The sequence below is a fragment of the Pecten maximus genome, chromosome 5 (genome assembly GCF_902652985.1).
Source record: "Pecten maximus chromosome 5, xPecMax1.1, whole genome shotgun sequence".
In the NCBI taxonomy this organism is placed as follows: Eukaryota; Metazoa; Mollusca; class Bivalvia; order Pectinida; family Pectinidae; genus Pecten; species Pecten maximus.
The window spans coordinates 50,274,684-50,288,817 of NC_047019.1; the positions used below are offsets into that span (position 1 = coordinate 50,274,684).

The window sequence follows — 14,134 nt, forward strand, 5'->3', positions numbered from 1 at the left end:
TAGCAGAAGTAGCAACTATCATTTCTAAAGATTCTAGTATGTCTCAGCCAGGGGACAGAACCCAAGAAAGAAGAAAGTTGTTGTAAACTACATGTGTATAGGTACTGAATGAAACGCAAGGGCCGTATGGGCGGGGACAAAAAGGGTAATGATCATTGTCAAGAATTGTGGGTATAGGCTTAGCCTAATAATTGGCAAACAGATGAGAAAACAACATAAATAACATTAACATATGTATTAACCTGAACATATTTACAAAATCATAGGAAACAATATTTACACCATACAAAATACCCTTTCACGCTCCCGCTCATTCTCTACAATTAATTAATAATGTGCTACACACAAGCAAAAAAAAAAAAAAAAAATGGGGTCAGCAGGTACGATCCCCAATATTACAACCTGTAGGACAAGATATCAATTACACCGAAAGATGGTATCAAGTATCGCCACCACAAGGCTAGAGGGAAATGTCTACTAGTAAAGTGATCTATACTCTCCACATCCTGACTAGGCTGAAGGCAAAGTTCTGCTGGTCTGAGCTAAGAAAGTGACCTATACTCTCTACCTTTACATATGCACGTTTATATGTAGTTTACATGGATAAATACCTGTTTAATTCTTATTGTTTTCAATATATCCATAACCTCCCCTTGTGAATTATGTGTATAAAATTATGTTCCTATAAATCCAACAACTGTTTTTATATGTTTCTTGTTAAATACCTTGTACCTGGTTTGTCGGGGAAATCTCTTCAGGCGTATGTCTTTTTTAATATAACCGACTTTTAAATAAAATGTCTTTGGTCTTGAAATTCATTTTTATGTTGAAAGACAAGCTGTCCATTTACTATAAGGCACATTATTTAATATATCTACTAAATGTGTGGTCGTACATGTTGTTCACTCCAGATGGCTGGATAGTAAGTTAAAAGTCATGGACATATATTACAATAAAGTTTGACCAGAGAGAAGAAAAGGGCAAATCAGGCCTAACGTCCTTGATCAGATATCTGTTTCTGTATATAATCAAATCTAGTATAAATCCTATATTGATGGAAACGTCTACAACATCCATTTTCTCACCATTGAACATTAATTATTTCTAAATACATCAGTTCTGGTTTTGTCTATGTAATGTGATTCAGATTACATTAAAGAAAAAAATATGAAGTCATCCACATACATTTGTAAAACAAACTTAATTAATCAAGGTGATAGTGCTGTCTACAGTCTGTCGCGCAGTCAGACAAATGTCTAGTGCAGCGAATGTACAAAGAAGTGTTAAGTGTACGACACTTCAATCAAATCAACATTTCTTTTTCACCATAATCTGATGTACACTGAAGTGGTGTACAGGTTGATACTCTTTAGAGAAGTCGTTTCCTGTTACTATGTTTATGACCTGATCATAGCTGTGTCGGAGTCAAAGAGACCAAACAATGGAATTAATACACCAAAGTCTGTGCACATCATAACAATGGAATTAATACACCAAAGTCTGTATTCATCATAACAATGGAATTGATACACCAAAGTCTGTACATCATAACAATGGAATTAATACACCAAAGTCTGTACATCATAACAATGGAATTAATACACCAAAGTCTGTACATCATAACAATGGAATTGATACACCAAAGTCTGTGTACATCATAACAATGGAATTAATACACCAAAGTCTGTGTACATCATAACACTGAATTGATACACCAAAGTCTGTGTACATCATAACACTGAATTGATACACCAAAGTCTGTGTACATCATAACACTGAATTGATACACCAAAGTCTGTGTACATCATAACACTGAATTAATACACCAAAGTCTGTGTACATCATAACACTGAATTAATACACCAAAGTCTGTGTACATCATAACACTGAATTAATACACCAAAGTCTGTGTACATCATAACAATGGAATTAATACACCAAAGTCTGTGTACATCATAACAATGGAATTGATACACCAAAGTCTGTGTACATCATAACACTGAATTGATACACCAAAGTCTGTGTACATCATAACACTGAATTGATACACCAAAGTCTGTGTACATCATAACAATGGAATTGATACACCAAAGCCTGTGTACATCATAACAATGGAATTGATACACCAAAGTCTGTGTACATCATAACAATGGAATTGATACACCAAAGCCTGTGTACATCATAACAATGGAATTGATACACCAAAGTCTGTGTACATCATAACAATGGAATTGATACACCAAAGTCTGTGTACATCATAACACTGAATTGATACACCAAAGTCTGTGTACATCATAACAATGGAATTGATACACCAAAGCCTGTGTACATCATAACAATGGAATTGATACACCAAAGTCTGTGTACATCATAACAATGGAATTGATACACCAAAGTCTATGTACATCATAACAATGGAATTAATACACCAAAGTCTATGTACATCATAACAATGGAATTGATACACCAAAGCCTGTGTACATCATAACAATGGAATTAATACACCAAAGCCTGTGTACATCATAACAATGGAATTGATACACCAAAGTCTGTGTACATCATAACAATGGAATTAATACACCAAAGCCTGTGTACATCATAACAATGGAACTGATACACCAAAGTCTATGTACATCATAACAATGGAATTAATACACCAAAGTCTGTACATCATAACAATGGAATTAATACACCAAAGTCTGTATACATCATAACAATGGAATTAATACACCAAAGCCTGTACATCATAACAATGGAATTAATACACCAAAGCCTGTATACATCATAACAATGGAATTAATACACCAAAGTCTGTATACATCATAACAATGGAATTAATACACCAAAGCCTGTACATCATAACAATGGAATTAATACACCAAAGTCTGAGTACATCATACCAATGGAATTAATACACCAAAGTCTATGTACATCATAACACTGAATTGATACACCAAAGCCTGTATACATCATAACAATGGAATTGATACACCAAAGTCTATGTACATCATAACAATGGAATTAATACACCAAAGTCTGTACATCATAACAATGGAATTAATACACCAAAGTCTGTACATCATAACAATGGAATTAATACACCAAAGTCTATGTACATCATACCAATGAAATTAATACACCAAAGTCTATGTACATCATAACAATGGAATTAATACACCAAAGTCTGTACATCATAACAATGGAATTAATGCACCAACGTCTGTACATCATAACAATGGAATTAATACACCAAAGTCTGTGTACATCATAACAATGGAATTGATACACCAAAGTCTGTGTACATCATAACAATGGAATTGATACACCAAAGTCTGTATACATCATAACAATGGAATTGATACACAAAAGTCTGTGTCCATCATAACGATACCAAATTCAGAACATTTATTGTAAACAGTTTATATTAAATACTCTTAAGGGACCCTCATTTACATTTTGAACCTCTAGGATGGACTTTATTGATATAGGCAATGATTGATTAAAATAAAATAAAAACCGTACCAAGTGACAGCGATTACTGTGACTAACTCCAGACAATATAGACATTTGAAGCTTGTTCATTTTTGTTGATAACGACAGTTAATATCATGTTACAATTTTGAAAATTGTTTTGACAGGACGTAAACATAATTATTGTGAGGGTCATTTGATATTCGTTAATGCTTTAACGGTCAACTGATATTCGTCAATATTTAATGCTCAATTGATATCCATTAATTTTGTAATTGTTAATTGCGGCTTGTCAATATTCATTGATATTTTAAAAGTCAATTGATATTCGTTAATGTTTAATGTTCAATTGATATTCGTTAATGTCTTAACCGGCTGTTTAGTAACAGTGTTTTATTCCCAGTGTAGAGATATTATAATAATCAATATGTCACTCACTTTATCGTTGTACTAGATCGTGGGTATATATTCCGCCCATGTTGAGAACTGACGAGAGTAACACCTACTACACCAGCTAACAGTCCTCCCTCCAACTAATGTTCTGACTTAGAGTCGTCGTGAGTAGAGGTTGTAACCTAAATCAACACTTTAAACCTGCAACATCAACATCATCATATATGCAAGACAGACAAGACTGGATAACTCGACAGTAACACTTATGTCCAGGTTAGGGTGGTTTAGCTCGACAGTAAGACCTATGTCCAGGTTAGGGTGGTTTAGCTCGACAGTAAGACCGATGTCCAGGTTAGTGTGGTTTAGCTCGACAGTAACACTTATGTCCAGGTTAGGGTGGTTTAGCTCGACAGTAAGACCTATGTCCAGGTTAGTGTGGTTTAGCTCGACAGTAAGACCTATGCCCAGGTTAGGGTGGTTTAGCTCGACAGTAAGACCTATGTCCAGGTTAGGGTCGTTTAGCTCGACAGTTAGACCGATGTCCAGGTTAGGGTGGTTTAGCTCGACAGTTAGACCGATGTCCAGGTTAGGGTGGTTTAGCTCGACTGTAAGACCTATGTCCAGGTTAGGGTGGTTTAGCTCGACAGTAAGACCTATGTCCAGGTTAGGGTGGTTTAGCTCGACAGTAAGACCTATGTCCAGGTTAGGGCGGTTTAGCTCGACAGTTAGACCGATGTCCAGGTTAGTGTGGTTTAGCTCGACAGTAACACTTATGTCCAGGTTAGGGTGGTTTAGCTCGACAGTAAGACCTATGTCCAGGTTAGGATGGTTTAGCTCGACAGTAAGACTTATGTCCAGGTTAGGGTGGTTTAGCTCGACAGTAAGACCGATGTTCAGGTTAGGGTGGTTTAGCTCGACAGTAAGACCTATGTCCAGGTTAGGGCGGGTTAGCTCGACTGTAAGACCTATGTCCAGGTTAGGGTGGTTTAGCTCGACAGTAAGACCTATGTCCAGGTGAGGGTGGTTTTAGCTCGACAGTAAGACCGATGTCCAGGTTAGGGTGGCTTAGCTCGACAGTAAGACCTATGTCCAGGTTAGGGTGGTTTAGCTCGACAGTAAGACCTATGTCAAGGTTAGGGTGGTTTAGCTCGACAGTAAGACAGATGTCCAGGTTAGGATGGTTCAGCTCGACAGTAAGACCTATGTCCAGGTTAGAGTGGTTTAGCTCGACAGTAAGACCTATGTCCAGGTTAGGGTGGTTTAGCTCGACAGTAAGACCTATGTCCAGGTTAGGGTGGTTTAGCTCGACTGTAAGACCGATGCCCAGGTTAGGGTGGTTTAGCTCGACAGTCAGACCTATGTTCAGGTTAGGGTGGTATAGCTCGACAGTAAGACCGATGTTCAGGTTTGGGTGGTTTAGCTCGACAGGAAGACCGATGTCCAGGTTAGGGTGGTTTAGCTCGACAGTTAGACCTATGTCCAGGTTAGGGTGGTTTAGCTCGACAGTCAGACCTATGTTCAGGTTAGGGTGGTTTAGCTCGATGTGTAAGACCTTTGTCCAGGTTAGGGTGGTTTAGCTCGACAGTTAGACCGATGTCCAGGTTAGGGTGGTTTAGCTCGACAGTAAGACCTATGTCCAGGTTAGGGTGGTTTAGCTCGACAGTCAGACCTATGTTCAGGTTAGGGTGGTTTAGCTCGATGTGTAAGACCTTTGTCCAGGTTAGGGTGGTTTAGCTCGACAGTTAGACCGATGTCCAGGTTAGTGTGGTTTAGCTCGACAGTAAGACCTATGTCCAGGTTAGGGTGGTTTAGCTCGACAGTTAGACATATGTCCAGGTTTAGATGCAACTTATGTAATTAAGGCCGGATGGCCCGAGACCCGTATAGAATTATGGTTAGAGCTAGCCCATGCAGCAAGAGTTATGTCTTGGACGCCAATATATAGTACCAACCATTATGAACAGCTGATTGAGTGGTATATATTTATAATATACTTCGTGTGGGGAAAATAAAGGACTGAAAACAGTTCATATATTTCTCCTGTGTAGGAATGTATTAGACCGTTAAGCATTAGAGACAGCAGTCTCACAGTGCCTAGGTGGGAGTTGTATGAGATTCGGGGAGAAATATATGAATATTGTCAGTGTCAGGTTAGAATAGTTGCAGTGAAATTATAAACAGTTTTGGACATAGGCGTTATGTGAAGTTATTACACTTTTGTCAGTGATCATGTACATATTGCCCATGCGATACGAGTGATGTTTGCTTGGTCGTATCAGAGCTCGGGCCGATAATTATATAACTTGATATCAGCCCGGGCTGATATAACATGTACAGTTGTCCTACCAACCGTGCCGATTTCTGTTATCAGCCCGGGTTGATATCACGTCAATTATGACGTCAACAAAGATGGTGTTGTTTACTATAATCTGAGCTAAGATAACGTTGGCGTTATACGCCTGTAACATCACTTTAAATTCGCTCACTGCTTGTCAAGTCAAACTTGCCGGACAGAACGAAAAAAAGACATCGATGAGAAAGAATGTACTACGTTGACTGTCACAATTTTTGTTAATAACTCTACCGCTATAATTGTGAACACGTTAAATAACATTTTTGCTTTGCTAGTCTTTTTTTAAATACTTAATAACAAGATATGCTATGACTATTGGAATGTCACACCAGCCCTTGACATATCAGCCGTCAGGGCTGAGATTCTCGGGCTGATATCAAGTCATATACTAACCTCTAAGTATTATATAGAAATGATTTTAGTGGTATTTTCGAGTTTACTCTCACATTCCGGCTATACTAAACTTTAGGAGATCAGTCTCAGTGAACGTTTATACTACTGTCTGTACTCTACATGTACAATGACAACAACATTTACAATCGTTATGTTTTCGCTGAATAGCATTTTTATTATTGAATACTGGAACTGTTATTTCACTATCTTACCTCCCGCCTTATAGAAAAGAACATTGGGGAAGAGTGTTTACGAGAAATAGTTGTCTGGTATATGAGATCATAAAAATAAACAGAACGCTAAGGACATAATCATACCCGCTGTATCCTGGATCGACACCTATTTTAGTGGTGGAAGAAAAAACTTTTGTATCATTGGGGAAACTCATTATTTATCAATGCTACATATTATATCTTTTATAAACAGATTAGACCTACAGTTGTCAGGATCTACTGGAACGTCCAACTCATAGGGGGAGAGAAAGCATTGTCTGAAGGCTCCATTTCTGACGAGGAGAAATAACCAGATTATCAGGGACGTCATTTAAGTAGAAGATGAGGTGATGGCCGACAAGGGGTTTCCCAATAAAAATATCTTACAGAAAGTTGGTGCGAACTTGTGATTTGATCATTTTTGTTGTTAAAGGTCAATTTTCAAAACATGAGGTCAAAAACGCACCACAAATTTCTAGGCTAAGACACAATGTAGAAAGACATCAGAAGAAGCAATATTGCAACAACATTGAACATACTCCATATCTGTAAGATCTGGGTCCTCCGGCTTGATGTATCAAAACAGGCCACATTACCAATAAACAACAAAGTAAAAAAACAACATGATTTTATTATAGATTCTTTTTTAATTTAATGATGCTAGGTGAAAATAAACCTTTAATTTCAATCACATTAAGCATTGATAGAATTTAAAATAAAACATACAATTGTCTCATTCTGGTTAAGCCCAAATCAAATAAGATTATCAATTGAAGTTGTTCATATGAAGGAGATAAATCAATTATACATAACTAGAAAGTCACCATTGTTACTATATGTTATGGAGAGAACTTTTATATAGGCTTAGCCTGGTGTTCAATCTATTTGATTTCCAATAAAATATGTTGAAATGAAACAATAGTACTATAGTAAACAGGAATCCCATTGTAAAGTAAACAGGAATCCCATTGTAAAGTAAACAGGAATCCCACTGTAAAGTAAACAGGAATCCCACTGTAAAGTAAACAGGAATCCCATTGTAAAGTAAACAGGAATCCCATTGTAAAGTAAACAGGAATCCCATTGTAAAGTAAACAGGAATCCCACTGTAAAGTAAACAGGAATCCCACTGTAAAGTAAACAGGAATCCCATTGTATAGTAAACAGGAATCCCATTGTATAGTAAACAGGAATCCCACTGTAAAGTAAACAGGAATCCCATTGTAAAGTGAACAGGAATCCCATTGTATAGTAAACAGGAATCCCATTGTAAAGTAAACAGGAATCCCATTGTAAAGTAAACAGGAATCCCACTGTAAAGTAAACAGGAATCCCACTGTAAAGTAAACAGGAATCCCACTGTAAAGTAAACAGGAATCCCATTGTAAAGTAAACAGGAATCCCATTGTAAAGTAAACAGGAATCCCATTATAAAGTAAACAGGAATCCCACTGTAAAGTAAACAGGAATCCCATTGTAAAGTAAACAGGAATCCCATTGTAAAGTAAACAGGAATCCCACTGTAAAGTAAACAGGAATCCCATTGTAAAGTAAACAGGAATCCCACTGTAAAGTAAACAGGAATCCCATTGTAAAGTGAACAGGAATCCCATTGTATAGTAAACAGGAATCCCATTGTAAAGTAAACAGGAATCCCATTGTAAAGTAAGCAGGAATCCCATTGTAAAGTAAGCAGGAATCCCTGAATGAAAAAAAGTAGCTACGATAGTTGAATCCTCGAAATTATTATCAAGTAGGTGGAGCTAAACTTATTATTATCAAGTGGGTGGAGCTAAACTCATTATTATCAAGTGGGCGGAGCTAGCCTTATTATTATCAAGTGGGTGGAGCTAAACTTAATTATTAATATCAAGTGGGCGGAGCTAGCCTTATTATTCTGAAGTGGGTTGAGCTAAACTTATTATTATCAAGTGGGTGGAGCTAAACTTATTATTATCAAGTGGGTGGAGCTAAACTTATTATTATCAAGTGGGTGGAGCTAAACTTAATATTATCAAGTGGGTGGAGCTAAACTTATTATTATCAAGTAGGTGGAGCTAAACTTAATTATTATTAACAAGTGGGTGGAGCAAACTTATTGTTATCAAGTGGGTTGAACTAAACTTATTTTTATCAAGTGGGTTGAGCTTAATTTATTATTAGCAAGTGGATTGAACTAAACTTATTTTTATCAAGAGGGTTGAGCTAAACTTTTTATCAAGTGGGTGGAGCTAAACTTATCATTACATTTTGCGCGTTTGAAGAATCACTGATATACTGCTTTGTTTTTGCTGTTTTGTACAAAATAACTGTTCCTGAGCCACTTGCATTGACATCAATTTGCAGTTGACAACTCTTAGAGACTGTAAGGTATTGTGACCAATATTCATACAAAGCTCCCTACATCAATAGCCTTCGTTCAACAACCACAGTATGATTGGTTTTAATTAGAGGTCAATTATTTCAAAACCAGTTTATACATGAGTATAGAGTAATTCTTATATGTGCAGCACTATCCAGAAAATAAAAAGTTTCTGGCACGAAAACTACGACCTTGTAACTTTCGAGATATGGATGATGCTATATTGGAAGAATTGAGACCATCAGCCGCAACTGATAATGCTGCACAGTGTTTGTTTTATTCACTCAAAGTCTGGAATTTAGTTTAGGCGTACAGCCATACAGTGCCTACCCTCTATTTCACTTAGACCAAGTAGAGTTTACTTATCTAAGTCATCCATCAAAACATAGATTCAGATAATTTAATGGTCACACATATTGTAAAGAAAGAAATGATTCAGAACATTCCCATAGCTATCCACTTCAACATTGTTCAATTATCATTGGATCAGACTGTTAACAATCAGCCTCATAGACAATAGAGAAATTAACTAGAATACAGACAAGATCATATGGATATGCTGTTCAATGATTCAGTCTTAAATCTCTTAGGCGACGGATCATGTTCAGATCCAAACTGTAGAAGTAACATGTGGACATCAATGTATGGGGTTATTTCTGGTTACGTTGGAGTGTAAGCACTACATTTCGTAGAGGCTCGGTGTCATCAAATTGTTAGTAACATAAATTATAAACTATATTTGACTTTCCTTGAAGCGTCTTTTCCTCGGAAGTTTATTGCTACACACGTTTATTACGTGTTATTTTTGATAAAATAGAATTAATTATAATTAGGGTCAGGTTTTACTAATATTCCAATTAACAATAAATATTTGAAATAATAATCAATAATCCCTAGGTCCTTATTTCCTGAATCACCCCTACACGAACACGGAGTCGAGGCTTTCTGAATTACACTAGATAACATCACACATATTGTAGGTTTGTAACACGTTATATAGCTACGTCTCATATCAAACACTCCATTGTAATTACACTAGATAACATCACACATATTGTAGGTTTGTAACACGTTATATAGCTACGTCTCATATCAAACACTCCATTGTAATTACACTAGATAATATCACACATATTGTAGGTTTGTAACACGTTATATAGCTACGTCTCATATCAAACACTCCATTGTAATTACACTAGATAACATCACACATATTGTAGGTTTGTAACACGTTATATAGCTACGTCTCATATCAAACACTCCATTGTAATTACACTAGATAACATCACACATAATGTAGGTTTCTACCAAGTATCACAGCTACGTCTCATATCAAACACTCCATTGTAATTACACTAGATAACATCACACATATTGTAGGTTTGTACCAAGTAGTACATGTACAGCTACGTCTCATATCAAACACTCCATTGTAATTACACTAGATAATATCACACATATTGTAGGTTTGTAACACGTTATATAGCTACGTCTTATATCAAACACTCCATTGTAATTACACTAGATAACATCACACATATTGTAGGTTTGTACCAAGTAGTACATGTACAGCTACGTCTCATATCAAACACTCCATTGTAATTACACTAGATAATATCACACATATTGTAGGTTTGTAACACGTTATATAGCTACGTCTTATATCAAACACTCCATTGTAATTACACTAGATAATACCACACATATTGTAGGTTTCTACCAAGTATCACAGCTACGTCTCATATCAAACACTCCATTGTAATTACACTAGATAACATCACACATATTGTAGGTTTGTACCAAGTAGTACATGTACAGCTACGTCTTATATCAAACACTCCATTATAATTACACTAGATAATATCACACATATTGTAGGTTTGTAACAAGTAGCACAGCTACGTCTCATATCAAACACTCTGTTTTTAATCAATAACTGTGATGGTGCTTACAACCAATTTATAACAGCCTGATGTGGACTAACGATGCAGTTTAGGTCTTGTTTGACCTATAATTTCTGTCTGGGCGGAAACAGACATTGACAGAATTTTCGAACTCGCTTGAAAGAAGTAGAAGTAATGAGACAATATTTCAGTTAAAATCAACGAAATGTAGACGATAATAAGCCATTAAGTGATATTTTCAATTTATGATACTAGAAATGCTACAGGATGTAAAACTCCTTGATGACGCGAGAACATTACGTTCCACTTTTCAACTCTGGCGACAGAAGTTGTGAATACGAACCAACCGTGAGTGATGATACTCGTACGACAAAATCGGGACTAATTAAAACAGGTAACAGTGACTGAAGTGTGTTTCCTTAACAAGTATTACACAATACAGTGATAACAAGTATTACACAATACAGCGATAACAAGTATTACACAATACAGTGATAACAAGTATTACACAATACAGCGATAACAAGCATTACACAATACAGCGATAACAAGCATTACACAATACAGTTATTACAAGTATTACACAATACAGCGATAACAAGTATTACACAATACAGCGATAACAAGTATTACACAATACAGTGATAACAAGTATTACACAATACAGTGATAACAAGTATTACACAATACAGTGATAACAAGTATTACACAATACAGTGATAACAAGCATTACACAATACAGTTATTACAAGTATTACACAATACAGTGATAACAAGTATTACACAATACAGTGATAACAAGTATTACACAATACAGCGATAACAAGTATTACACAATACAGTGATAACAAGTATTACACAATACAGTGATAACAAGTATTACACAATACAGTGATAACAAGTATTACACAATACAGTTATAACAAGCATTACACAATACAGCGATAACAAGTATTACACAATACAGTGATAACAAGTATTACACAATACAGCGATAACAAGTATTACACAATACAGTGATAACAAGTATTACACAATACAGCGATAACAAGTATTACACAATACAGCGATAACAAGTATTACACAATACAGCGATAACAAGTATTACACAATACAGTGATAACAAGTTTTACACAATACAGTGATAACAAGTATTACACAATACAGCGATAACAAGTTTTACACAATACAGCGATAACAAGTATTACACAATACAGCGATAACAAGTATTACACAATACAGCGATAACAAGTATTACACAATACAGCGATAACAAGTATTACACAATACAGCGATAACAAGTATTACACAATACAGCGATAACAAGTATTACACAATACAGCGATAACAAGTATTACACAATACAGCGATAACAAGTATTACACAATACAGCGATAACAAGTATTACACAATACAGCGATAACAAGTATTACACAATACAGTGATAACAAGTATTACACAATACAGTGATAACAAGTATTACACAATACAGTGATAACAAGTATTACACAATACAGTGATAACAAGCATTACACAATACAGTTATTACAAGTATTACACAATACAGTGATAACAAGTATTACACAATACAGTGATAACAAGTATTACACAATACAGCGATAACAAGTATTACACAATACAGTGATAACAAGTATTACACAATACAGTGATAACAAGTATTACACAATACAGTGATAACAAGTATTACACAATACAGTTATAACAAGCATTACACAATACAGCGATAACAAGTATTACACAATACAGCGATAACAAGTATTACACAATACAGTGATAACAAGTTTTACACAATACAGTGATAACAAGTATTACACAATACAGCGATAACAAGTTTTACACAATACAGCGATAACAAGTATTACACAATACAGCGATAACAAGTATTACACAATACAGCGATAACAAGTATTACACAATACAGCGATAACAAGTATTACACAATACAGCGATAACAAGTATTACACAATACAGCGATAACAAGTATTACACAATACAGCGATAACAAGTATTACACAATACAGCGATAACAAGTATTACACAATACAGCGATAACAAGTATTACACAATACAGCGATAACAAGTATTACACAATACAGCGATAACAAGTATTACACAATACAGCGATAACAAGTATTACACAATACAGCGATAACAAGTATTACACAATACAGTGATAACAAGTATTACACAATACAGCGATAACAAGTATTACACAATACAGCGATAACAAGTATTACACAATACAGCGATAACAAGTATTACACAATACAGCGATAACAAGTATTACACAATACAGCGATAACAAGTATTACACAATACAGCGATAACAAGTATTACACAATACAGCGATAACAAGTATTACACAATACAGCGATAACAAGTATTACACAATACAGCGATAACAAGTATCACACAATACAGCGATAACAAGTATTACACAATACAGCGATAACAAGTATTACACAATACAGTGATAACAAGTATTACACAATACAGCGATAACAAGTATTACACAATACAGCGATAACACGTATTACACAATACAGTGATAACACGTATTACACAATACCCCGATGTCCTCCTTACTGTACCAATGATGGTGGTGATCTGGAGGGAGGGAGTATATCTGATTAATCTAAGTATATCGAGAGGGTTTACATTGGTCCGGGAACGCTGTCAATTCTATAATTAGGGATGTTGAATTAAACATAATAATGGTTTTCATTATCATAATTTCGGCCGTACTGACGTATAAGTGGCGTTAATATAATAACTAAATGGTGGCCTTAGTCTGGATAAAATGTAAACACAGAGTTGTGATCATATAATAGGAAATATATATATACAGCCTGGGAATATAATTACTAAATGGTGGCCTTAGTCTGGATAAAATGTAAACACGGAGTTGTGATCATATAATAGGAAATATATATATACAGCCTGGGAATATAATTACTAAATGGTGGCCTTAGTCTGGATAAAATGTAAACACGGAGCTGTGATCATATAATAGGAAATATATATA

At 35.5% G+C, this 14,134-nt stretch overlaps 1 protein-coding gene across 1 annotated transcript in view; it reads right to left on the reverse strand.

The window, feature by feature from the left end:
- Nucleotides 1-4,059: 4,059 nt before the first annotated feature.
- LOC117328519 overlaps nucleotides 4,060-14,134 on the reverse strand; it is an 84,749-nt gene continuing 74,674 nt past the window's right edge. The window contains exons 3-4 of the mRNA XM_033886055.1: nucleotides 4,909-5,376; nucleotides 4,060-4,820 (exon numbers count right to left, since the gene is read on the reverse strand). Coding sequence (XP_033741946.1) covers nucleotides 4,060-4,820; nucleotides 4,909-5,376 — 1,229 coding nt within the window. The remainder of the gene's footprint in view (nucleotides 4,821-4,908; nucleotides 5,377-14,134) is intronic.